At 40.1% G+C, this 27681-nt stretch overlaps 1 protein-coding gene across 18 annotated transcripts in view; it reads right to left on the bottom strand.

The window, feature by feature from the left end:
- Positions 1 to 27681, bottom strand: part of FGGY (FGGY carbohydrate kinase domain containing) — a 444024-nt gene that overhangs the window by 375103 nt on the left and 41240 nt on the right. For 15 of the 18 annotated variants that reach the window (XM_017961925.3, XM_017961936.3, XM_017961918.2 and 12 more), the window contains 2 exons: positions 23517 to 23628; positions 17994 to 18145 (listed from right to left, as the gene is read on the bottom strand). In XM_017961925.3, the coding sequence (XP_017817414.2) occupies positions 17994 to 18145; positions 23517 to 23628 (264 nt within the window). Of the gene's footprint in view, positions 1 to 17993; positions 18146 to 23516; positions 23629 to 27681 lie in introns of those variants that run through there. The other 3 variants (XM_021942177.2, XM_031669345.1, XM_021942170.2) reach the window with 3 other exon arrangements.

Below are 27681 nucleotides of genomic sequence, written 5' to 3'. Positions count from 1 at the left end.
TCACTCTTCTGCTACAGAGCTGCACAGTTTTCAAAGCACTTGGACATGCATGATCTCATCTGACCTGTGTAATTCTTCAAGGCAGGGAAGGCAAGGAGTCAGAAAACTATGCTTGCAGATTATGAACCTAAAGCCCAGGAAGGGACCAAGATTATCTCCAGGTCCCACACAAAGGGTAAATGGAAAGTCAGACCAAAATTTGCATTGCTAATGCCCAGCCCAACGTTTGAGTTCAGTCATCGGCCTCTCTAAAACATAATATAATGCAGAAGTGCATTTCTTATTGGAGGAGATGAGAGAGATGCCACAGTGACCTAGATCAAGCAATGCCTTGTGGGTGGTACTATCTATGGGAGAGAGGGAGACAGCCCTAATAGGAAGAGAAGGCTTTGGAAAGGGTGAACAGGTCTTGGAGCAGACATGAAAGAAAGTCAAAGACTGGGACCAGGGGAGAGATGAGGAAGTCTTCCTCAACATCTCACTCTCCTGGACCTTCTCATGCCCTTCTCATTAGTGCTTTTCTGTCTCCTTCATGGGCTCCTTTTCTTTAGCTGCTCTTTAAATGTTGATGCTCCCCAGGAATCTTACCTCATCCAAATGTTCTTCTCACTGTTCCCATGCTCTCCGAGAAGTATCAGTCACTCCTGTGATTCTAACCAACTACACGCTGAATAACATGCCAAATCTCAAACTCCAATTCAAACTCTCCTCTGAGACATGTCTCCTGGATATCCCACTGCTTCCTCCAACTCAACACGTCCAAGACAGAATCTGCTATCTTCCCCCAAGTGTGTTCCCCCTCCTTGATTTCCAATGCCAGTTGATTCAGTTACCAAAGGAGTCATCTTCTGCCTCTTCTCTCGTTCCTTACATTCAATCACGATTCTAATTTCAACTCCCAATTAATTCACGAAGAGGCGCCCACCTCATCACCCTGTATTAGAGTTCTTCAGAGAAACAGAAGCAATAGCGTGTATATGGCTGTGTGTGTACACATTTAGGACTCATCTCTGGTGTTCCTACTCCATGAAATCACCCATGACCTCCCTATGCTGAGTTAGATGCTCTTATGCTAGGCCCTTATAGTACCCTGTGAATATCCCTATCACTGCATTTCCCATCATCTGTTCATTTGTCTGTCTCTCTCACTACACTGAAAGCTCCTCAAAGGCAAGAGCGATGTTTTTTATTAAATATGTCTACTCCTAGGACATAGCATTGCGTCTGATCTATAGATGATGACTCATGTTAGCTAATGAATGAATAAATGAATGAATGAGCAGACACGTATAAGCCAAATGAAAGTCTACAGAAATAAAAGGAATGAATGGATAAATGAATGAGGTTGTGAATAAAAACTGTCCCAGTTTCTCTTTTTTCATTCAAGCTAATGGCTTTTCTCAGTCCGTTTCAGGAGCAGAGACATAGTCTAGGCAAGCCAGACTGCCAGGAAGATAAATTTCTCCTCTCAGGGTGAGCAGGTCCTTTGGAGAAGTTTCATTTTAATTGGAAAATGGATTCATTCACTTCCTGGCTTGGACTCCCAGGTCAGTGCAGCAACACTGAATGGCTGCCAAGTACCAATGGAGAGGGGGGCTGCAGTGGGGAGAGTGCTCCATCAAATGTTGAGCGCTCTGGGACACCTGAGGATAACCTGGCATCTGTTCCAAGCTAGCTCACACAGATGCCCCTTCTTCTTTCTTCCCAAATGTCCTTCAACCCAAACTTAATCATCTCCAACCCGTAAAGGACACGTGTACTTTACTGTTCCAACTGGCATTTCTTTGGAGTCTGTTTGAGTATGTGCATCTTTATTTGTTCATGTGCATCCTTACTTGTTCAATCACTGTTGCAGAGTTCCACTGTGATTTCCTGCCAGGCATGGACAAAGGCCACAACTCAAAAGTTCCTTCACAACTCAATTAGTAGAATAAGATCACAACTTAAACTCTTCCTTACGATGGATCCCTAACAGTCCAACCTCACAGAAAATATTTCTAGGAACATTTCTTGCATGTTTTGCCACGGGTCCTTGAGGAGGGCACTGGTTCTTTGTGATGGTTCCCAGCTTCCTCTTTAGCCTCACCTCTCAACACCTTCACCTGTCAGCATCTCCACAGTCCCTGATTCTCCAAACAGACTGGTCCAACAGCAGTTCTGATCATGCAGTATGCTACTCTATGCAGAGGGCCTCAGTACATTCTGCTGCATCTTCCCCAGAGCCAGAATGTAAGAGTGAATATCCTGGCTCTAGTACTTTGTAGTTATGTGGCCTTGAGCAAGCTACTCAACTACTCTTTATCTCAATTTCCTCATCCTATAAAAATTAGTGAGGACAATAATAGTGCCTATGCCATAGGGTTGATGGGGGATCAAATGAACAAATATATGTAATCTATTTGCAGCACCTAGCACATAGTAAGCACTTTTTACTTATGATTGTTCTTATTATTACTTAGAATGTCACTTTCACTACATCCTTCCCTCTTCAGGAAAGAGTAGGTGCTTTAGAGTCTGACACACCTTAGTACAAATGTTGGTTCTCCTACTTATTAGCAGTGTTATTTCTCACTAGTGGTCACCTAATGTCTATGAGTCTCACTTCGTTCATTTGCAGCAACATTTAACTCATAAGACGGTTAGCCGAATTCAATTCAATGAGATTATACATGTTAATGTGCCCATCCTTGTACACTCCTAGTAAACATTAGTTTCCTCTGCAATCCTTGTTCATCTCAAATTATGTGTGGGCCTGTCTCTTCTACTAGACTCTGAGCTCTTCTTTTAGGAAAGAACTATAATTTATTCATCTATTTCCCTAGAATTAGCATCAAATAACTATTTTTCAAGTAAAATATTTCTTGACTGTGCAAAACCTGGTCTGTCAGTCCTGGTTTGTGGCCAACTATGTGCCAGGTATGCTCATAGAAGATGAAAGGCAGGAATATACTTCCAATCCTCAGGTTAGTTACCGGCTAGGTGGAACAAAGAATCTATGCATATGAAACATGCAGGAAGAATGTATAAATAGTACAGAATAATTCAAGTTCTAAAACATATTAATTTATAAACTATGGATTCTGTATGATCACGAAGGAGACAGTGCTGTGGGAAGGAGGTAAGTAAGGGGGTTACTTAGGAGGCATTGTCAGATCTGCATGTAGAGGGAAGGCAAAGACTGAGGAAGATGGGATGGAGGTCAGTCCACATTGAGGCAATGGCCTGAGTAAAAGTGCAGGGAGAAGCATCAGCAGCATCCATGGCCATGGAGAAGGAACTATGAGAAGGTCAGTCTGAGAGACCTGTGCTGAGAAGTAGTAAGAGGTAAAACTGGATTTGTATTAGATACTTGGGTCAGAAAAGAATGGGAGCCACCATCAGTCCTTGTGTGGATAGTGTTTTGTGAACACAGTTTTAGCAATGTTAGGACAGCAATAACCTAGTGGGAAACCCAGAGGAAAGAAGAAATAGGAAGCAGGAGGATGCATTCCCGTATACATTTCTGATACAGATGGAGGAGAAAGGGCAGAGCAAATGGAAAGAATGGAAAACGGAGACAAAAGAAGAAGCATAGGAAAGAAAATGAAACAAGAAAAATTAAATAGGAGAAAGAAGAGGAAAATAAAGACAAAAGCAAAAGATGAACAAAGAGAATCGGATGAAGAAAAAGAACAGCTTAAACATGAGATGTGAATAAAATGTGTGGGAAACAACAGCAGGACCATGACAATGTCCCCAGCAAGACAAAGCATCGAGAAGGGAGGGCAGAAACCGGCCGTATTCGTGGTCTGCACACTGTCTTTCCTCTAGATGAATGAAGTCATGGCTGATGTCACTGCCTCTGAGTCACACATCACCCCCCACCACCCAAGAGAGGCGGAAAGGGCCCTGTCTAATATTCAGTCCCACCCTCTTGGACAAGTGGGGTTAATTCACTGCTTTATTCTCATGCACACTGTCTAGTCTTGAGACAGCTGAAATGAGGAGAGCTGCTCTGTCTGCCCAGGGAGGACGTGAGTGCTCAAAGCTCAACTTCTACGGAGTTCTCAGGTCCAGGTCCTTGAGATAGAAGAGTCGGGAAAAGTGTCTGGCCTTTCTCTGATTGTGGCTAAGGCGAACTGGCTCCATCCCATGAGGTCCCCCTTCAGCCCCGCAAAAAATCCTGTAATTAATAGCACGGAATATATAAAAGGGACTTCAAGGAACTTCTGACGGACTCACAGAGCTTCTTGCAGTCTAAGCTCTCACCATACTGTATATGCAGCCCCACGGAGGTCTCATTTCCGCAGACTGCCACCAGACCAGCTTTTACACTGCCTCACCTCAACTGCTTATTACCCAATTCCAATTCATCCACTGGCCCACAACCTACATATTACCTCCCCAGGCCCCTCGATCCTAACTGGGCTGTATTTCTAGAGTAACCTGAGTTCCCATTGGACTAATACTGTACTGTGACTTTATCTCTTATCTCCTTTCTAGAATACGAGCATCTGGGAATAACGACTCTGTTTTCTTTACCACTATATTCCAATATTTAACAAACTATCTGGAACAAAACAAATTTTCAATAAATATTCGCTGAATGAATGAATGTCCTTGAACAACTCTGGCAGGAACTTGTTAGCACCACAATATTTTTATTTCTAAAACACACACCCATTTTTACAGCCATCATTCTGAGAACTTCGTGAAGGACACCCTGTAAGGTATTAATAACAATGCAAGTGGAACTGCCCTGGAAGCATTTGCTCGGCAGGGCCTTCGGATGGATTCACTGTCTCCAGCTCCTCTGCTCTCCTAAGCTTTGGTTTCTGAGCTACTGTAGAAACAGCACAGGCTGGAGTTAGATCTGAGCTGGGCCCCAGCTTTACCCACTCAGTAGCTGCATGAAGTAAGTGTCTCTCAGACTGTTCCCACCCACTAAAACAGGAATAATATCCTCTCCCCAAGTCGTCCGGATGATTAAAAAGGACTATTTTAAAAATTGCCTACCCTTCAAACAATGTGAATTCCTTTTCCCTTCACTTTTAGATTTCTTACCTGCCTCTAAAGGTAAGTATATGAAAAACAGACCTTACTAATTTTCTTTCCAAAAATCAACTTTTTCTATCACTATCATCTGAAAATCTATCACTACCACCTACATTCTACAATTTATCAAATACCTTCTGATACATAACACTACATCAACACAATTTTTTAGACAGAAAACTAAGGCCCATAAATGAACTGAATTGCCCAGACGATGCAGATAATAGGTAGAAAGCCTGGGGGAAAGCCCTAGCCACTTGAACTCCAAACTCAGTACTCCTTCACCACTCTCCAGCTGCTGCTTCCCAGGACATGGGAGGTGCTCGATAAATACTTACACAGTGATTCACTCTCTTTCTCAGGTCCATGGGCTTGTCTGTGACCCCCATCCAAAGCCAAGCCACACAGCCTCATGCCAAGACAACTGCAGTAGGCTTTATTCTAGTCCCTGGTTCTCTTCTCATCTCTCTCAGGTTCACAGAATGCCAGCGCTGAAGGAGAGTTTCAGGGCTTACACGCACCAGTTGTTCCCAAATGCCAGAACAGGGACTGGTGATAGTTCAGGACCAATAATTTTCACTAATCAGTGGTGAAACAATAATAATAATAATAAAAATGATAGAAAAATAAAGTCCTTATTATTAATAAAATTATGAATAACTAATCAGTGAAATGACAGAGAGATTGTATTTCCTAATTGCTTGTTTTGCTTTGCTTGGGTAAGCATCAATACTCTACACATGTAGCATTACTGAGAAAAAAATGTACGTCCATGCCACGGTTCAGACCCTTTAGCAAAGCCACAATGAGAAACAGAGGCCAGGTAGGACAGAGCCACTTAGGCAGCTCTCTAATTTCCTCTGAATATTCCCTCACTTTGCATTTTTGAGCCAAAAGACACTGATCATTGAGATTACAAGCCTAGAAGCTACATTGATGTAGCTTTTCCAGGGGGCATAGGCATGGGTATTGACAGGGCCGCAGAGTTGAGATCAGGCCTTTTTTTATTACTGAACACTCACAAGTTTATCTAACCCATAGCCTCTCCATATAGGGAGGATTCAGAGAGACAAGAGCCTTTATAGGAATCCAGAGTGGCCATGCTGGATGAACAGACAAGCCTCCAGGGAGGTCTTAGCTATGTCAGACTTCCAGAACCCCTGGGTTCAGAAGAGGTAAGGAACTCATTCCATCATTTAGTCACTCTTTCTCATTACAAACACGTCAGGGGAATGCAAAGAAGAGGACAAAGCCAGCTCTTGGAGAGGTAACTATAATGCCCTGGGGCACAAACAAAAGAGGCTCTGGGTCAGAGTTTGCGTAGTGGTAGGAAACAGATCTCACCCAGTCTCAAGTATAATTCTTTCATTTTGAGTCTAACTTTGAACAGCTAAACTTTTAATAACTTTGATAATGTTTTATTCTAGAGTTCATATTTGCCTTAAAAATTTATGCCAAACAAATGTGTTATCTGGGATTTTTAACTTAAACCATCAGAAGTGGTTTTCTCTAATCAAAGTGAAGTAATAATAATAAAAATGATAGAAAAATAAAGCCATTATTAAGAAAATAGTGAATAATTAATCAGTAAAATGAGAGTGCTTTTATTTTCTAATTGCTTGCTTTGCTTTACTTAGGTAAGCTCCAGTGATGTCTCATCTGTAGACAGGGGTACCTGTGTGATAACGGCTGGTGTTTCATCAGCTCACCTTTACAATAATTTTTCAAATTCATTTCTTAGAGTCAGAAACCTAGGTTTGTATTCCAACATTGCCAGAGGTAATAGAGTTGATAAGTGGCCATCTACTTAATTCCCTCCATCCCCAATTTCTTCATCTGCAAAGCAAGTGATAACATCTACCTCATAGGATTTTCATAAGAATAAATGGGATAGAAGATTTAAAAGCACACAGTGGATATTTAATAAAGTCTGGTACAGGTGTTGACCATGTATGTAGATAGCAATAAAACAAAGTCAATATCTTAACTAAAATGTATTTAATATTTCAGAAATGTAAACAACTTTTAATATTTCAAAATGCTTTCCCAAGTGTAACGATCTCCCAACTTATTCCAAAAATGAAAGCTGGATAGAGGAACAAAGAGATGGAAACAACATAAGTCATAAAGCAAGGACAGTAAATGTCCATGGCAGGCTCTAGGTGATGGCTCTGAGTATTGACTGTAAAATGTTTTCAACTTTCTGTAGGTTTGAAATTTTGATAATAAAACACGGCAGGCAGGTGGGGGGGAGGGGGCGGCGGTAATGGCTTTCACAACCTCTTGCTCTTGGTACTAGATATGGGAACTCCTTGAGATAAAGGGTGAGCTTGGCTTCCTCCTTTCCTCCCCATCACCAGGCACAGCACTTTGTACATAGCAGTTACATAGCAGTTACCAGACAAAAGTTTGTTTCACTTATTAAATAAATATATCCCTACAATAACAGAACAATTATTGTCATTTTGGATAACCAGAAAAAAAGAAGGTAAAACCAGCCCAGGTGTTCAGAGAAATGATATTTACTTACTCCTCCAAAAGACTACCATTTTGCATCTCTTTGGACTTCTAGCCTGCTACCTTCCTTGCCTCAGTGGACAGTGGACATCCATTGACCCTGTGCCTCAGTGGACATCCGTTGACCCTGAGCCTCTAGGTTTCCAAGCTGATAGTTTATGTGCTATGAGTTACTACATTACAACACACATTAAATGCATTGTCTTTTTCAGTGTTGTTTCTATAAAGACAGTATTTTCCTCCAGTAAGATTGACTTACATTTTAGCCAATGTGAGAAACGAATTTTGTTCAATTTTTGATTGACACAGAATCATACCATGCATGCATAAAGCAAGCCTAACTTCACAGTCCTTCCTCACACCTCTCTGGTTACACTAATGACTCCTAGAGGCGGTCAACATCCCTGCAGAGCCGTCAGGAAGACTGGCAGCAGGTAAGCCAGGCATGTGGTCTTCAGTACTACAGTCACATGGTTGGCTCCTGGCTGGCCAGGGGACATGAATTCATTTAGTAAATGTTTATTGAGTATTTTTTCAATGCCAAACACAGTGTTTGGTTCTGGGGATATAAAACAGTAAGGTATGAAGAGATAGATTTTTGTCCCTGCTTTTATGGAGCTGAAAATCCACCAACCCAAATGAGGAAGAAACATGGTACAGCAGAAACACACACACACACACACACACACACACACACACACATACACCAGAATTTAGAGCCAAAAGGACCTTCATTAAGATCCAAGGGCCTTCATTTGGCTCCAGTTTAAGCCCAAAGGACCTTCACCAAGATTTGATACCTGTAGAGAAGTCATTTCATCTCTTTGAGGCTTGTCTTCATCTGTAATATGTGAGAAGTAGTAATATTTATCCCACAAGGTCATGTCATAGATCATATAAAGGAAATATTTATGAAAGTCTGCCATAGCTATAAAGTCAAATTTTTAAAAGTATTATAATAATAGCTGACATTTATTAAATGTTACAAGATATCTGGCCAAGAACTTTTTTTCTTTCATCTGCCTTTTAAAAATTACTTTGCTGGACTATAAAACCAAAAGACTGCAACACATATTTGGTATAAATCAAATATGCAAATACAGGATAATAAGGAAAGGATTCACTGTCCAGGTAGATGAAGGCAAGCCATCAGCCTCAACATTCAGTGTATTTAGTTACAAGTCCAGTACCCACCCTGGAGAGAAAATCCATAACACACGCCCTAACAGCAGCTGACAATACTGTCTGCATTCCTCAAAGGCTGGGAGGAATCTGGACCAATATACAGGGCCCTGGTATAAACATTCTAAAGAGAGGCTTTTTGATTGAGAAGATGAGTCTTGGATTCTCCTGGGGAGTGAAGGGAGCCACTTAAAGGGGTATCCATTATAGGAGTCCAAAGACACAGTGGAGAGGCCCAGAGGAGTTGCTGTCTCAGTCTAGAGCCTTCACTTTGCCTACAAAATAAGCTGTGACTCAGGTAACAGGACTGCAGCCAAGGGGTGGCTCTAGGATGGAAAGGAACAGTAATGCTCAAATCTCATTTTCCACAGTGAGGAAGAGAAAATTAACTTATGTTGGACATGCAGTGAACCTTTAGTTTGGAATGAAATGATTGGACAAACACACCCAGCAATCAAAAATGGCATGAGATGGTTTAATAAGTTCATTCACTCATTCATCCACCCATCAAAACATATACTAAGTTATTAATGTTAGAATTTAAACAGTGCTCTAGAGGCTAGGGAGACTGAGATAAATAAAGCACAATGTAATGCAATTAAATTCTAGGGTAGAGATAAGCATAGAATGCCACAGGGGACAAAGGGTAGGACCCTAAATCAACACTAAGTCAAGGAAGACTTCCTGGAGGAAGTGAAGGCTGAGTTTTGAACTATTATTAAAGTTTTCCTGGTGAAGGAAGAAATTACTATAAGCTTGCCAGGCAGAAGGAAAAACCTGAGCAAAGACCCAGAGGTGTGAGTGAACACGGGCATGGAATCATGAGAGCCCTGGACCAAGAAATTCACCATCTGGAATGCCTTTCCATTTCTCTAAGCGCTTGCTAGAGGAAAAGTAATGATAGATTCCTTGAACACATTCCCACACCTAAGTCTCAAATTCAAGTGCTCAGAGGGATACGGCTGAAAAAGGAAATGAATGCAGCAGGCTGGGTGGGGACTGCTGCAAAATGAAGAATGCTGACCCCTTCTAAAGAAGGCAGCCCCTATTCAGCTCCAGCCGATCCCTTTCTCATGCAACTGTGGACCTTGTATTGCCAGGTTCTTTCATTATTTATTCAGGAAAATAAATAATCTGAATTTTCAGATAAAATTTCTCAATTTTTAAATATTGGAAACTAATTTAAAATTGTTTATTTTTTTTCCAAGCACATGGTAGGTCAAACTAAACCTGTCTGGGGACCAGATCCAGCCAGTGGTCTGCCAGCCTGTAGCCCTGGCAAGTGGGAAGAAATGAGTGCCCTTTAAAAGCAGGCAGTAAGAGGCAATAGTTAGAGCCCAGGAGCTGGAGGCAGACTGGACTAGGTGAGAATCTGGGCTCTACAACTTACCTCTGTGTAGCTTTGGGGATGCTACTTAAGTCCCCTGAGTCTTGGCTTCCTCATACTGCCATACAGATACAGTAAAACAGCATGCTGTTATACTATGTCACTAAAGGGCAGAGATGAAATTCTCCCTGTGAAATCCCTAGCATGGTGCTTTTTAGGAAAATAAGCCCAAAAAGAAAGAAAAAAAAAAATCCCTTGCTCAATAATGAAGTGCTGTCAACCAGAAAGGTTAGCTATGACTACAAGCTTTGAATGGAAAATTACTATGTAATAAAAGCATGAGCATTGTGCTAAAACAGTAGCAAACTATTCCAACCATGGAGAGTGTACCAGTATTAATGTTTTTTTGCGTGTATATGGCCAGTCTTTTTTTCCATACTGATAGTTTCTTAAAACAAATGTATTTATAAGACTGTAGACTGTTCATTAGTCTTCTAACTTTTCTTCCCTTTAACACTACAGTATGAACTTTGTTGTTGCTATACAAATATTTACTATCTACCTAGCACATGTGCCAGAATGATTTTTTCAAAGTCATAAAACATATTGTGTCACACCCATGTTTAAAACCCATCAACCATTTCCCACTGTTCTTGGAATAAAACCCAAACTCCTGCCCCTGGCCTCAAGGCTGTGCATGTGGCAGCCCTTGCCCACTTCGCCAAACCCCCTCCTACGCCTCTGTGCCTTGCTCATACCCTCCCGGCCCAGCTGACCTCTGCTGATCTCATGAGGTGCTTTCCTCCCCCGCAGTGAATCTGTTGCTCCTCCTTCCTATCTCATCATTCAGGTCAAACAAAACTCCCAAGAGAGGCCCACACTAGCCATGCCAAATCTGTTCATCTGTGTTTTTCCTTCATAGCATTTTTCAGAAAACAAAATCACTTTGTGTGTGTCTATTTTCTGCCTCTCTACACTAGACTCTTAAGTTCCCAGAAGCCTCCCCCAGGGCCCTTGTCCCACTCATTCACCTTGGCATCCCCAGTGCCCAGCACAGTGCCTCTCACACAGGAGACACTCAATATTTCTTAAATGAAACAATGAAGCTACTGACCATTGTTCACAGCCTCAGATCCTCCCAAAGCCATCACCCACAAATGTCTTCCCTACACTAGTTTATGCAAAGCCTGCAAAGCAAATGCTAGAAGAGGCAGTAGAGCAAAATGGTGATGAGCCCATACGCTGGATGTGAAATGCCAAACTTCAAATCCCAGCCTTGACGCTTATTAGCTGAGTGACCTAGGGCAAGTTGCTTAAAGTCTCTGCGCCTGTTTCCTCATCTGTAAAAGACAATAATTAGGCTCACACCTGTAATCCCAGCATTCTGGGAGGCCGAGGAGGGTGGATCACTTGAACTCAGGAGTTTGAGACCAGCCTGGGCAACATGGCAAAACCCCATCTCTACAAAAAAAATACACAAATTAGCTGGGCATGGTGGCGTGCGCCTGTAGTCCCAGTTACTCAGGAGGCTGGGGTGGGAGAGCCACTCAAGCCTGGGAGGCAAAGGTTCCAATGAGCCAAGATTTTGCTACTGTACTTACTCCAACCTGGGTGACAGAGCAAGACTCTGTTTCAATTTAAAAAAAAAGAAAAAGAAAGAAAATAAAAGAAAAGAACAAGACAATAACTATAGGGTAACTGTGAGAAATAAATGAATTATCATGGGTAAAATGCTTAGAAAATACATCTAGTATTAACAAGCACTGCATACACTTTAGCTCTTATTTTCATCTATTTTCTTGTTCTGCTCTTACTGCTTGGTTGCTCTGTATCTTTATTCTTTAACTAGACTGTAATTTCTTGGTGGCAGAGACCACTTCTGGATTCCCACACTGAAAGTGCACAGGTTCCCATAAGGTAGCAGATGGGGGAACAGAGCTAATGGTGCAGCTCTTGACATGGGTTTGCTTACATAGTATGAGACCACGAGTAAGTTATTTACCATTTTTGAGCTTCAGTTTCTTCATCTGGTAAAATAAAAAGAGATAATATCTGTCCCACAGATTGGTGTAAAGATTAAATAAAATAACTCTTGTGAAGTAAAAACATTCTGGGGCTGGTAGCATTGGTAAATGTTAAGGGAAACAAGTAGAAGGTACTCAAGTAAGTTAATCAGCTTCACAGTTCGAAGTTGGCTGCCTTTGGCATAGGTATTACACATCGCCACATAGGACGTGGGTGATTCAAATAAATGAATGACTGAAAATATGTTCTGTGCTCTTCTATTCTCTATTTTCTGATTGTCTCTAGAAACCTTGATGATGGTTTCCAGAATTTTCCTGAATAAAACAGGAAAAAACATATCACTCATTATGACCAGCCCCATGAAATAATATATTTTAGTCTTCAAAATTATCTCAGTTAGTGATAGGATGTTACTGAAATGCACATCAGTAGAAACAAGCACTTTTAAACACAATGATAATGAAAATAAAGTACTATTGGAATATCTATTATATAAGTCACTTTACAAATCTCTCACTAACTCATAACTCTACAAGACTGATACTATTGTCCTCATTTTATAGCTCAGCACACTGAGTTAGACAGTAACTAACTAAGAAAAACTAGTTTCCACCATACTGCCATCTATTTAAATGGTGGCATTTCAAGGAAAGAAATTGATATTATCTATCTTTCATGAAGTTTCAAGATTAGACCAAGATAGAGAAAAGATGTTATCAGATCATCAACAAGAGTGACAAAATAAGGCCAAATAAGGTTTTAAAAATTAGCTTTGGCCAGCCTCTCATGTTACAGAAAGAACCAGAAGAACCAGGCTTCCCTGACCTGCAGCAGGGTTTTCTTTTCAGCAGGTCCTACTGCAAAGCACTCAAGTGGCAGCTTCCAGAGCTAGCAGGAAGTTATCAAGCCACCTCTCTAGCCACCCAAACCCCCAGGTTCCCCCAAAGAATCTACCAATTGGAGAATCATTTCCTCATTTTCCCAGGATGTTATCAGGAAGACAGAAGCACAGGGGCACGGACAGGGGAGAGAGAAGCAGTAGGTATATTTCCTGAACCCATCAATAAAATCCTGTGACATTACAGACAGTTGGTTCCGAACTTTGGAATAAGCAAGGAAAATCTCAAACTATAAAATCATTAGCTTTCTGCTCTGCTGACAATGGCAAAAGAGGAAATGAGTTAAAAGACAGCTTGGAAGATCTCCATGTAGCCCCTACAAGTCACGTTAATTCTCTTCCATTAACATTGAGCTGTCAGGATCCACATCAGCTCACCAATTCTCTTGACCTTCCTCAGTCTGCACCTTGTTACACTACAATGTTTCATGTTTATAAAGATAGGAGACCCCAGCAGCTCAAGCCTGACAGAACTTAATTTACATTTGGCCTTCATTAAGATGAGAGTCAGAATCATTGAGACCAAATGGAAAAGCCAGACTGCTGGGGGTTATGAAAAATTCAAATGGCATTTTTCCTTTTATCTGACAATTCTTATTAAGGAGACAAATGTCATCCTGAAACACATAAACTTTAAATGAAAAGGACATGATTAAATTCCATATTTGCAGGACTAGGACCCAGGTGACTTTGCCCAAGAGCTATGGTGGTCCTAGTACATCTCAAGACAGATAAAACTCCAAATTCTACCCAACTCCCTCTGACATCTGACTCTAGGCGAAGGACAAGGAGAAGATAAATGACAGCAATAACAAAGTGAGTGGTCAGCTCTGACTCCTCCATCTGACTCACTCCTCACAGCCAATCAGTCTCAATGTCCTATTGATATTATCCTCTAAAAATTTCTAGGACCCATCTCCTTCCAACTTACAGTGCCTAATTCAGGTTTCATTAGTTCTCCCATGGAGTACTGCAACAGCTCCTTATTGAGTTACGGAGTCATTCAAATTATTCAGAAAATATGTACTGAGTACCTACTACGCACCAGCCACTTGGTTAGGGACCGAGACATAGCAAAGAACAAGGTGGATATGATCTCTATCCTCCTGCAGATTACAATGGTTGGGGCAAGCATTATATAAATCACCACAAAAATTGACGTAGCACTACAATTTATGAAAGATATAATGAAGTAAAATTAAGAGTGTAGTAACAAGAGACTCTGATGTATCTGACGGTCAGGAAAGGCTTTTTAAGAGAGCAAAAATAAAACTGAAACTTAAATGATGAGGAAGAATCAGCGGTGAGCAGAGGGAAGAACACTGTGGGTGAAAGACTCAGCGTTGTCAAGACAGGGGTCAGGAAACTTTTCATCTGTTGGTCCAGATAGTACACATATATTCTGCCCTGTAGGCCATATAGTCTCTGTCTCAACTACTCAACTGTCACTGTAATGTGAAAACAGACATAAACAACACATAAATGGATGAGTGTGGCTGTGTTCCAATCAAACTTTACTTATGGCCATTAAAATTTTAATTTCCTATTATTTTCATAAGTCACAAAATATCATTCTTTTGATTCTTAACCACTTGAAAATGTAAAACCATTTACATTTTCTCAAGCCATCCAATAATAGGCAGTAGGCCAGATTTGGCCTAGGTGCCATAGTCTGCCAACCTCTAGCCAAGACTCATGTAGCAAAGAACTCTAAGTGGATCCCTGTGGATGGGACATAGTGAGCTAGGAGGTAAAAGACAAAGAGTGAGGAGAGAGGAGGAGGTAAAAATGACATCATGCACCATTTTGTAGTCCATGTTTCAGTTTCTGGAATTTATCTAACAAAGCAATGCAAAGCCATCAGAGTGCTATCATCAGAGGAATGAGAAAACTCTAGTTCTTACCTCCCCACACACATTTTCTCACCCCTAATCCAATCTCCACATGTCTGCCAGTTACCTAAGCCTGCCCCTCCCTTGCTTAACAACCATCAACCAATCCCTATCACCAATTAAGCCCTTAAAAAGCCGAACTCAGACTATTTACCTGGCCTCATCTCCTGCTATGCTTGCTGAAGCACCCCAGCTCATGCCCTGGGACTCACCTATCATATCACAGATGAACCACAGTCTCTCTTCAGAATCTCTTTCCTATCTTCTCTGCTAGGCAAAACCTCCACTCATATCTTGAGGTTCCTGTCAAACTATTGCCTCTAGGAAGCAAATCCTTTTTCCCAAAGCACTTTGTATATTGCCATATCACAATGCATAGTATATTTGATGGCTCTGTTTTCATATCACTCCTGCATCCACCCCATTCCTTATGCTCCCCCACCACTATCCCTTGTGGACTCTGTGCTGCTCAATGGTAAGATTGAGTCCTTATTGTCCCCATGTCCCCAGTGCCTGTCGCACTTGCTGGTTCATAGTTGAGCTCAGTACAGACTTCAAGAATTAAAGAATAAAGAAAGAGTAAAAACAAGACAGCTTGCTAAACTTAGAACACAGAATCTCATGTTTTTATTCTGAATGTGCACTCAAGCAGCTCTACTGAAGCTATCAAACTTCCCTGTGTCTCCCATCATAGCATTAAAAACAAAGGTACCATTCCCTGATTCCCCACAAGTGGATGTTTTTCAGCATAGGGGAACAGAGCTTTTGGAATTAAAAGTGGTTTCACAAGTTCCCAGCCCAGTAACATTAGCATCACCTGTGAACTTGTGTTAGCAATAAAAATTCTCCAATTTTCAGTCCCTATCCCAGGGCTACTGAATCAGAAACTACAGTTCAGTAAGATCTCCAGGTGATTCATTTACACATTAAAGTCTGAGAAGCACTATAGCCCTCCTGGTCAGGCTTTAAGAAAATACTAAAACTGACTTAGAAATCTCTTTAATTTTGATTTTGCAATCACATTAAAGCCAAATGAATTCTCAGCAAGAATTCCTGTACATGCTTACCAAAACACATCCACCCTAGAGGCTTACTCAGAAAATTCTGAAAGAAAATTGAATTTTTAAAATAAATTAATAGAAGATGCTCTCAGAGGGTCACAAACATTGCCATGTAATCTAGATATTAACTATTTCCTATGGGATTTACTTAGTGCAGTTTCATATCAAGTGCAAGATGGTAAGAATCCTGAGAGGTTCATGCCAGATATGCATTTAGATCTCCTGGGATAGAGGCTGGAGCTGGCCATGTGGCACATGCTCTAGAAGGCCCTGACACTGAACCAACGACCCTTCACCCAATCCTCTTTGCTTAACTCAGTATAACTCTTCTTTCTGTGTTGCCAAAAAAGGTGATATATCCAATCCAAACCTGTTGATATAGCAACAAGTTTAGGCCAAGTTGAAGAAGACCACTGCCATCATTCCTGGTCCTACACCAAGAGCCATGCTTCATGGAGGGATTTTACTACTGCATGACATGATGGAACAAGCTGAGATTTGGGGCCCAGCAGACATGGATTTAAATTCTGGCTCGATCACCTGTTTGGGAAAGCCTCCTTAGGATCAGTTTCCCATGCTATCTACCAAGCAGAGATTGTTAGGATTAAAATCAACTAATGCTTATACAACTCAAAGCAGGGTATGGGGCAGTGCAGAACAGTTCTGTATTCCAATTTTGTGTTTCAGCATATCTCCGAGTCAGGTTTTCAAACTGGTTAATACAACTCTCCCACTTTACAGATGAAAAAAAAGTGAGGTCTGAGATAAGAAGTGCTTTGACCAAAGCATGTAATTGTTGACAGTAGAGTCAGAATTAGATTCTTGAAAACTCCTGACTCCCAAGAAACTCTGTCAAACTCTTAGCAACCACAGAAGCCTTTATGTAGATTAAAACTTACAAAACAGCTCAATATCTAAAACAGCTAACAAGTAAAGCCTGCTTTGACTGCTGAAGCCCTTCTTTCCTACCACTCTCCTGCCCCATGATGGCAATCCTTAGGCACCTTCTCAGCACCCTAAGCTCTCCCCATCTCCATTCACAATCTGAGTAATAGAAGACTCAGCCCACCTGAAATCTCAGAGCCAGTAAATGAATCACAGGTCATGCCCATTAGATGGATTCTCTATTTCTCCAGACCACCTAGAGGTTTTCAAGTCCTTGAGGACTTGAACTTTCTCACACATCCATCTCTAATGGGAACCATTAAGCTGACATCACCATTCTCCACACTTCATAAAGGAGTCCTCACATCTGGAAATGGAAACCACCTGCAAGAGCTTTGACCAGAGATTGCCATATCATTTAAGGATGAGAAACTCGAGTGCAGGTGGGATGAGAAAGGGGAAGCCTAAGATGTCAACAAGGCCAAATATTAATAAGTTGGGGCTAAAAGTGTACAGACTAGGAAGGCCCTGATCAGAAGATATGGACTTAAATCCCACCTCTGCTACTTTCTCACTGGAATGGTAATTAATCTCTCTGAACTCCAGTAGAATACCGGGTATTAAAAGAATTGATTTTGGATGGCTGGGCACAGTGCCTCACACCTATAAACACATCACTTTTGCAGGATCACATAAGGCCAGGAGTTTGAAATCAGCCTGGCCAGCACAGTGAGACCAAGTCTCCACAAAAGAAACATTTTAAAATTTGAAAAAACCATTTTGGAGTCAGCCAGTCTTAGGTTCAAATTCTGGTTCTGTCATATATTTTTCACTTTGAGTGAGTTGTTTTATCTCTATGAACATTCGTTTTCTTGTCTACAAAACAGACACCCTAAAGTAAACACCACACATAAGAACACTTCATAGGGCTGTTGGCCTTCAAAGAGATAACGTGTACAATACCTGTCACAGTACCTGGTATGAGTTAGGCACATAAAAACAGGTGTGATTTAACTGCACTGTAATCAATAAAATGGGATCAATGTTCCTCCTAGTTGCTGGGAAAAAATCAAACAGAACTGATTTTAGCAGGGTGCCTGGTACATACAGATCCACAATAAAAGGGATCCTCTACTATTGTTGGTATCTTCTCTTAGACTCTATGCACTCACCTCTTTCAGCCACAGAAGCTTCGGGGCCTGCATTTCCACAGACATCACCCCGCCGACATACTGGAGGACGCTGTGCTTGGTCTCGTTGATCCTATTGACCTGACTGACTGCTCGATGGTCCAGCCACATGATGACATTTCGATGGGAATCCTCTAACAGAAATGAGAGGGAGATGCAGATAGACACACATTCTCTTCCTTCTACTTCAAGGGAACAATTATGGATTCCCAAGACCAAAATGCTATGTACTTTCTATAATTTTATGTATCAAGAATGAGCAAAATGAAAGGACACCAGCAAGGCTGATGAATGCACTGTCCCCAGGCCTCGAATTTCCCGTCCAGCCATGTGTTCTCTGACCATAACCTTAGAATAAATATCTACATTAAAAGCAGAAAAAAAATCTACCAATTAATTATATTATCCAGTATTCTCTCTCAACTTCTTCTCTTCCTTTCTTATCCCTTCTGTTCTAGAAAAACTTTTCTGGGCATACATTCAGGAGAGGCATCTATGAAATAAGACTACAGCAATATTTTCTCTTTTTAAGATCTGTCTCCTTTAAATATGGATAAATACTTTGATGGTATAATACATCTAATAGCTACACAATGGCATTTAACTGCTTATATTCCCACTTTTTCAGGTCAGTTTAATTAAAATTAGTTCATTTAGGTGTTTTTTCCCTCATTTGATTGGTTGGTTTGTTGGCATGGGAAGCTCATCGGTTTTGGAATTAGGCAGATCTAATGGGGAATGCTAGTTACAGATGAAGACACAGTTACAGACGAAGATATATAATTCAGAAAGTTATTAAACAAAAGATAATGCACATAAAGGATATGGCAAGTACTTCTCAGAAAGCAGGCCCTCAGGAGGAGTAAACGTAAGGAAGAGAATTTAAAACCAGCTGGAAAAGGAGCACTGCCCCTCATATCCTGCCTTTATCACCCTGTAGTCCACACAGTAACTCCTTATCTCTCTCCCTAGCCTCTGTTAATTCATCCTGTACCAATGGGCAAGCCAGAAATCCTTTAACAGCCCTCTGACGCTTCTGATGGCAAAATATGCAGAACAGCAATGAATATACCTGGGAGATTATTAGGGCAAACAGAAAAGAAACCCAGCAGTTACCAAGCCAGGTATTATATTTTCACACATTATTTTATTTAATGGCAAAGTAACTGCAGCACTACATATCTTGCTAAAACAAACAAAAAAAAATCCAATGTAAGAAGATACCTAAATAAGGTCATGGGCATAACAAGGCAGGGGCTCAGTTGCTGGTTTGCCTAACTGGAAAGATCTCGCCTCCCATGAAAGTTCCACAAAAACCATAATACTAATACTTTGAAAATAATAAAGAGTACATGGGACCTCCCACAGGAATGTCAAAGAATTTTTTGTAAACAGAATTATTCTACTATCTAACAGAAGTGCTCAAAGCTCTGGTTCTCAAACCTAGTTGCACATTAGCATTGCCTTGATAACTTTTAAAAATACTGATGTCCAGCTCCTATTCCAGAACCATCAATAAATCACGATGTGGGTGTGTACACATGCATACACCTGCAGTGTGTGGGTGGGTGGGTGAGTGTTGAAGGGGACAATATCAGTATTGTTTCTCAAGTACTATACAGAACAAATCTACAGCTACTTTAAGGTAAAAATACCTGTTGCTAAACTTCTGCCTATAGTGAAGACAGACCAATCAGCTACTACTGCCTGTATATAAAGATGCTCTCAAAATGCAGTCAGAATAATACAGTGAAAATCGTACAGAATCAATACTGCATTAGAATTAATAATTTATAATTTTCATTTTAGATAAAAACTGAGAAGTTAATTTTTTTTTCAGCTCTCATGGAAAACCACAAGTAAATCAACTGAAAGTTAATTTAATCTTTTATTGAGCATCTACTACATGCCATGCACAGTGTTGGATGCTAGGATATCAAGAAGAATGTGCCACAGTTCTGTCCTTAAGTGCATATGTTTGCACGGAGAAAGAGTCTACATTGTGTGTTGACTGCCAGAACAAGAGTACCAGACATGGGAATGTGGAGGAGGAGCAAAGAGTAGGCTCTAGTTAGCTGAGCCTGGAGCTATACAGAAAGCTTCCAAAAGGCAGGAAAGTGTTTATTTAATTCTTCAAATGACTAGCCACTGGCTACGCAGGTGAAGAAAGAGTGAGAAAGAGGTTCTACACAATAAGGCCGCATGGGAAACAGAACACAGACCCACAAAAATGTCGTCGTTTAAGAGAATTGGAGGTAAAGCAAAATTTGAGCTACCTCACTTTACCTAAGGGCAGATTATTATTCATCCATATATTCACTTAATTAATACCTTGCTAAAATACATGTTTATGTTCACAGAATGTGTTGCAGGCATACCTGAGGGGAAAAATTATTATGAATCAGCAAAGAAAATCTAAACATTAGGTATCTGTTGCACAGAGGAGACTAGGTCATAACTCCCTCTCCCAGCCCCAATTATCACCCTTTGTTCCTCTCCCTCCCAAGAGCTCCTATGGCTGAGATGACACAATCAGGGTGAGGCTCTGCATTCGGTCAGTGGCAGGGGTAGGAAGCATTCAGCAACTGTGCTGCTGTCCAGCCCAGGGGCTGTTCAGATCTTTTAAGAAAGAAGAATCAAACAAGGAAAGGCAAACAATAAGACTATTTTATCATATAGTAATGCTGTATTTTCTTAAACTATTGTACTTAATTTATTTGTTTATAATTTTTTGGTTAACATCTACAGATGGCAATACTTTTGCTGGCCTTATGGGTTTGGTTTTAGGTTATCTGCATGATTAGGGTTATCTGGAATCTTCCTGACCCCACTCTCTGCTCCTCACAATTACTCCCATTAGCCAATCAAGAGTTGGTGGCTGCCATGCAGGTAGGAGTCTCTAAAGAACCTTCAAACCACCTTTAAAATTCTAATTTCATTTTCTTGCACAGGATAATCCATTTCGGATAAAAGATCTAACCTTAATACAATCTGTTGAAAGGCAAGAAACTGATGAGGGCACCTGCAGCTGGATGCATTTGATGAATGGGTACACTTTAACCTTTTAGGTGGAATAAAGTTATTTCAACACTTATAATTAGAGTGGGAACCTAGTTACCTTTTTAATAGAGGATTTGTTAACAGGAGGCCATTCTACCTACAATGAAAAAAATATATAGCATCCAAAGAGGGTACATATTTAAGCAAATTTAACAAGGAACTATCTTCTTCCACTTCAAGTGTTCTGTTCCTAATATTTTAATTCTCTGTTAATCTGTGCCCAGTGATTCTCTACATACTAGACTTACTGAGAGAACTTTTTTTAAAAGTCAACGCCCTAGCTCCACCTCAAGTCAAGTGAATACAAATCTTGAGGGTAGGGTTCATGAATTGTCAATTTTTAAAAAGATCTCCAGTTGATACTAATGCACAGCCAGAGTAAAAATAAATAAAGAAACATGTATTTTAGATGAGATGATACAAAATCCTTGAAGCAGGACTCTTAGTATCTAAAGTCGCACCCAAAATCAGGCTCTCTAACATGCCTCTTGTGCTTTATGGAACCAAGTTCCCTCTAACTCTGCCCCCAATGCCACCCGACTCGTGCCAATTGCTCTCCAAACTTTTAACTTCCGGGACATAATTTCTGGCCTCCACACTCTGCCTCTAAATCTCACTATCAGCAGTAAGAGACATCTGATCTATGGCATCCCCAACAATCACCTGACCTTTACTTAAATAAAGCCCATAAAAGACACACTGACAGCCTCCCAAAACGGCCAGGTCTGTGGCTGGCCACATCTTGTAATTAGTGAATGCTTGCTGCTGCACAGCTGACGTTTGCTCTACCCATTTTTGGTCTCTGCTTTCTGAAATGGCTCAGAATGAGGCTGCCCTGTCCTGGGCCAGAACAGTGCCAACTGGGCCAATGAATAGCCACCAAGAACAAGAACCATCCTGATTCATCTTTGAAGCCCCAGCATTTGCTAAGACAGGGCCTGGCACACAGGAGGTGTTAATAAATGTCACAAGAAGAGGGAAAAAAGTGTGTGTGGGTGTGTGTGTGTGTGCGCATGCAGAAAATGGTCATCATTACCACTGTGCTCTAATCATTCATCTATTTGCATCCACTTTCAGCACATAGTGATTATAATTATTTATAGTGATCACTTATAGTGAAAAGTGATGCAAATAGATGATCATTTATAGTCCTTATAATTATAATAATCACTATTTCATACATTAGGTCCATAGTAGTGACCAGAATATTCTCTTAAAAAATTCATCATCTGATGGAAGAAACTTTTCTGAGCATTTTAAGTATCAGTCTCTCACTAAATTCTCACAGCAAAGCTACTGATTCATTATTCAAATTCTTTCAGAGAAGAAAACTAAGAAACACAGTTAAGTGGCTTGCCCAAGGTGTCACAGCTCAGCAATGGCAGAGCTACAATCAGAGTCCCCGCCTAACTCTAATTCCACTGTGTACCAATGTACCCTACTACCTCATAGCCAACAGTTAAGAAAGATGCTGCTGCAACAGTGTCTAGAACCAAGCGTTCTCAAACAGAATCTAGCCCCAAATATGTTTGCAATGGCTATCTTGGCAACAGCCGACTGACAATGCCTAGCGCTGGCCCCTCCCTTCAGATGGAGCATGCAATTTCCAGTGCAATGAGCCTCCACCGCTCCCTAATGTCTTCTGCTCATTACAAGGTTAAATATCAGTTGAAATTTATCTTCACACATGTGCAGCGGTTTTTCTCAAGCGAGGCCTATTACTCATTTTACATTACCCATCTGACTAATATATTAATTATTGCATTAATGTATTAGTAGACTTTTGGGTTTGTAACCCCAGTACTAGCGTTATTGGCTAAAATTCCCCAAAAGAGACAACCTTATTTGCTGTGAAAAATCTCTGATGGTGGACCCAAGTGGCATTTTATGTTTGAAACAGCTCATTTCTGTACTCACAAGTGTCTGTTAGGACATCATTTAATGTGAATGTCTTTTGGTCTGGCTATTGAAAACAGAGAGGCCATCTGCTTCTAGCTTCTGTTTGTCACACGGCCCTGTCTACCATGTTCCATTTCCTTTCAAAGGACTTGGCTCATCCACTCAGACAAGCATGGAATAGGAACGTCGTCTACAAAGAAACTGCAAGCACTGACACTCTCTTCCCAGAAAACATCAAAACCACCTGTGTGTTTCAAGGTTACTTACTCCTAGCTAACAATCTCATGTCCTTCCTTTACCATGTTCTGCACTGTGGCTCTTGAGTTTTATCAAGCCAAGTCCCCCTAATCCAGCCTCAACACCAACCCACTCATACCAACTGCTCTCCAAGCTCTTGACTTCTGCGACATGATCTGTGTCACTTCACTCTACCTCTAAATTTCACTATCAGCAGCAAGAGACGCCTGCCCTCCTGTTCTACCTGGGCCCATTGGATTAATCAGGCAAGTCTCCCACCACTGGAAAAAAGAAGAGACGTGGTCTTACCTTCATGGTTGACCGGTAATGGGCGAAACTGCTTATCCAAAACAACCAGAGAACACGTGGCATCAAACCCAAGTCCTCGAATTTGGTTTAAATCAATCCCTTGTACAACTTTCTGTTTTAAAAACAAACAGAAACATAAATTACAATTCCAGGGTCTCAAAAGATTGAAAACAGTTACAACTAGAAGGAAGGACAGAATAGAAAAAAATCTTTACAACATAAAACAGATAACAGTATCACTATAATACCAAAAGATCCTATAAATAAGAAAAAAAGAACGAAACTAATTGGAAATTAAGGCCAGGCATGGCGGCTCACACCTGTAATCCCAGCACTTCGGGAGGCCAAAGTGTGCAGATCACAAAGTCAGAGTTCGAGATCAGCCTGGCCAACATGGTGAAAACCTGTCTCTACTAAAAATACAAAAATTAGCCAGGCATGGTAGTGTGTGCCTGTAATCCCAGCTACTTGGGAAGCTGAGGCAGAATTGCTTGAACCAGGGAGACAGAGGTTGCAGTGAGCTGAGATCACACCATTGTACTCCAGCCTGGGCAACAAGAGTAAAACTCCATCTCAAAATAAAATAAAATAAAATAAAAATAAAAATAATTGGAAATTAAGCAAAGGAATAAAAAGTCACTTCATAAAATAAAAAGAAATGGTCAAAGAGCATATGAGAAGATTCCCAACTCCAATTAAATAAGTACAAACAAAAAGGTAACAAACTGTTTGCTTTTCATATTGGCAAAAATATGAAAGATTAATAGTACAGGCTGTTATTACTTATCTGAAATGCTTGTGATTAAAAGCATTTCAGATTTCAGAATTTTTCAGATTTTGGAATATTTATACATAACATAATGAGATATCTTGAGGATGAAATCCAAGTCTAAACACAAAATTCATTTATGTTTCATATATACCTTACACACATAGCCTGAAGGTAATTTTATACAATACGTTTAATAATTTTGTACATGAAACAAAGTTTATGTACACTGAATCATCAGAAAACAAACATGTTACTATCTTAGACATCCATGTGTGGTGTCAAAATGCCACTCAAAAAGTTTTGATTTATGGTGCATTTTAGTTTCACAGTAGGGTTACTTAACCTGTATATGGTAGTAGCAATATATGCAGAAGTGGACCTCCTTGGAAATTATTCTAACAATGTAATTATTGAGAACAAAGTTTGGAGAATAATTTGACATTTATTAAAATTAAAAATGTATGTATCTTATTAGCAAAAGTAAGTAAAGTTATATATAGAAGGCTAGCTTCAGCACTGCTCAGACTATATTTAAAAAGTGAAAAAACTATTTTTTATTAAATAAATTATGGCATGTTTGTAAAATGAAATACTATACAGATTTTTTTTAAAAAGAGGTAGAGAGGCAACTTCTGGGTGTGGTGGTGTGAAGAAGTCAAAAAATCCTCTTAGCAAGCTAAAACTAATAAACTAGACAAAATCATCAAAACCCACCATTTTGGGGTTATGGAAACTGGCCAAAGCCATATGAAAAATTGAGAAGCTTTTTTTTTAAAAAAAAAAAAATCAAATTTGTGCTTAAAACATTCCCACAAAAAATCAAACTACTACAGGTCCAAATGCTTCACTGGAGAATTCTATCAAACATTTAAGGAAGAGATGGTACCAATCCTACACAAACTTGTCTAAAATACAGTGAAGAAGGGAAAACTTTCCAACAAGTATTACATAGCCAGTATTACCCTGATACCAAAGTCAAGCAAATATATAAGAAAAGGACACTACAGACTAATATTTATCATGAACATAGTAAAAATCCTTAACAAAATATTAACAAACCAAATCTTGTGGCATGTAAAACTTGCCTTTATATACCATGACTATGTGGAGTCATCCCAGGAATGCAAGAGTGGTTTAATATCAATTAATGAATTAATGGAATATGCACATTAACAGAACAAAGTACAAACACCAAATGATCATCTCAACAGATGTAGAAAAAAGAACCCCCATTCTCCAAACATAACACTCCATAAACCAGACATAGAAGAGAACTTACACAACCTGATAAGGAGCGTCTACAAAACCTACAGTTAACATCGTACTTAATGGTAACATGAATGCTTTTCCCCATCGGAAATGACGCAAGGATATTCACTTTCACCACTTCTATTCAACCTTATATTTGAGCTTCTAGCCATTGCAATAAAGCGAGAAAAGTAAATTAAAAGCATACAGATTAGAAAAGAAGTTAAAGTGTCTTTCTTTGCAGATGACGTGATCTCATATGCAGAAAATCCTAAAGAATCTACAAACTAAAAAAATTACTAGAACTAATAAGCAATTGTAGTAAGATAACAGCATGCAAGACTAACATATCAATATCAACTGGATTTCTACTTAATAGCAACTAAGAGATCAAAAATAAAATTGAGAAAATAATCCCATTCACAATAGCATCAAAAAGTGAAATACTCAGTGTGATGCTAAATATTAGATATCAACTGGACTGGATTGAGGGATGCCTAGCTGGCTAGTGAAGCACTGTTTCTGGGTGTGTCAGGGTGTTTCCAGAGGAGATTGACATGTGGAGTCAGTGGACCAGGAGAGGAAGAGCCACCCTTGATGTGAGTGACCACCATCTAATCAGTAATAGGTGTGATTAGAACAAAGCAGGTGGAACAAGGGGCATACTCAGATTGCTTAACTTCCTCCCTCTCTCCCTTTTGCAGTGAGGCACCTTTTCTCCTCCTGCCCTTAGACATCAGACTCCAGGTTCATCTTCCTTTGAAGTCTAGGTCTTGCACTAGCAGCCTGCCTGGGGCTCTCAGGCCTTCACCCTCAGACTCACTCAGGACTGCACTGTTGGCTTCCCTGGTTTCAAGGGTTTTGGACTTGAACTGAATCACACTACTGGCATTCCCTAGCTTACAGATGACCTACTGTGGAACTTCATATTTTTAATCATGTGAGCCAATTCTCCCTAATAAACTTTGTTTCATATATATGTGAATATATACATATATGTACATATACATATATATTTCCTACTGGCCTTGTCCCTCTGGAGAAACCTGACAAATACATTCAGGAATTAACATATCAAAAGAAGTTCAAGACCTATACTCCGACAACTACCAAACATTGCTATAAAAAGCTAAAAATTGGAGAAATACGTCACACTCATATAATGGAAAATTCAACACTGTTAAGATGGTAATCTCTTCAAATTAGCCTACAAATTCTACACAACTCCTATTAAAATCCTAGCAGGTTTCCAAACACTGCATGTTCTCACTCATAAGTGGGAGTTGAACAATGAAAATACATGGACACAGGGAGGGGAACATCACACACTGGGGCCTATCAAGGGTGCGGGGCAAGAGAAGGGAGAGCACTGGACAAATACCTAATGCACGTGGGGCTTAAAACCTAGATGTTGAGTTGACAGGTACAACAAACCAGCATGGCACACGAATACCTATGTAACAAACCTGCACGTTCTGCACATGCATCCCAAAACGTAAAGCGAAAAAAAAAAACTAGCAGGTTTTATTTACTTATTTATCTACTTATTTGTAGAAACTGACAAGCTATTCCTAATATGCATATAGAAATGCAAAGGACATAGAAAAGCCTATGCATTTTTGAAAAGAAACAACTTGGAAAACATATGCTACCTGACTTCAAAACTTACTATAAAACTACCATTCCTAAGTTAATGTGGTATTGGTATAAGGATGAATTTATAAATCAGTAGAACAGAGATGTAAGAAGTAAACCCATTTATGGCAATTGGCTTCGGTCAGTGTGCCAATACAATTTCATGGGGGAAAGCACAGACTATTTGACAGTGATGCTAGAACTATATGCCTACATGCAAAAAAAGAACTTAGACTCTTACCTTACACCATACACAAAACTTAACTCAAAATGTATCACATCCCTAAGAACTAAAATTATAAAATGTGTAGAAGAAAACAGGAGGACATTGTTGCAACCTTGGGTTAGATGAAGATTTTATAAAAAGCAAGATCCACGAAAGAAAAAATTTTGACTTCATCAAAATTTAAAAATGTTTTTCTTCAACAGAAACAATCAGAAAACAAAAAGACAAGCTACAGACTGGAAGAAAATACCTGCAAACAATACATCTGATAATATACTTGCATA

The sequence above is a fragment of the Papio anubis genome, chromosome 1, assembly GCF_008728515.1.
Source record: "Papio anubis isolate 15944 chromosome 1, Panubis1.0, whole genome shotgun sequence".
In the NCBI taxonomy this organism is placed as follows: Eukaryota; Metazoa; Chordata; class Mammalia; order Primates; family Cercopithecidae; genus Papio; species Papio anubis.
The sequence above is the reverse complement of the archived record's forward strand: the minus strand, read 5'-3'. Positions and strand labels throughout refer to the sequence as shown.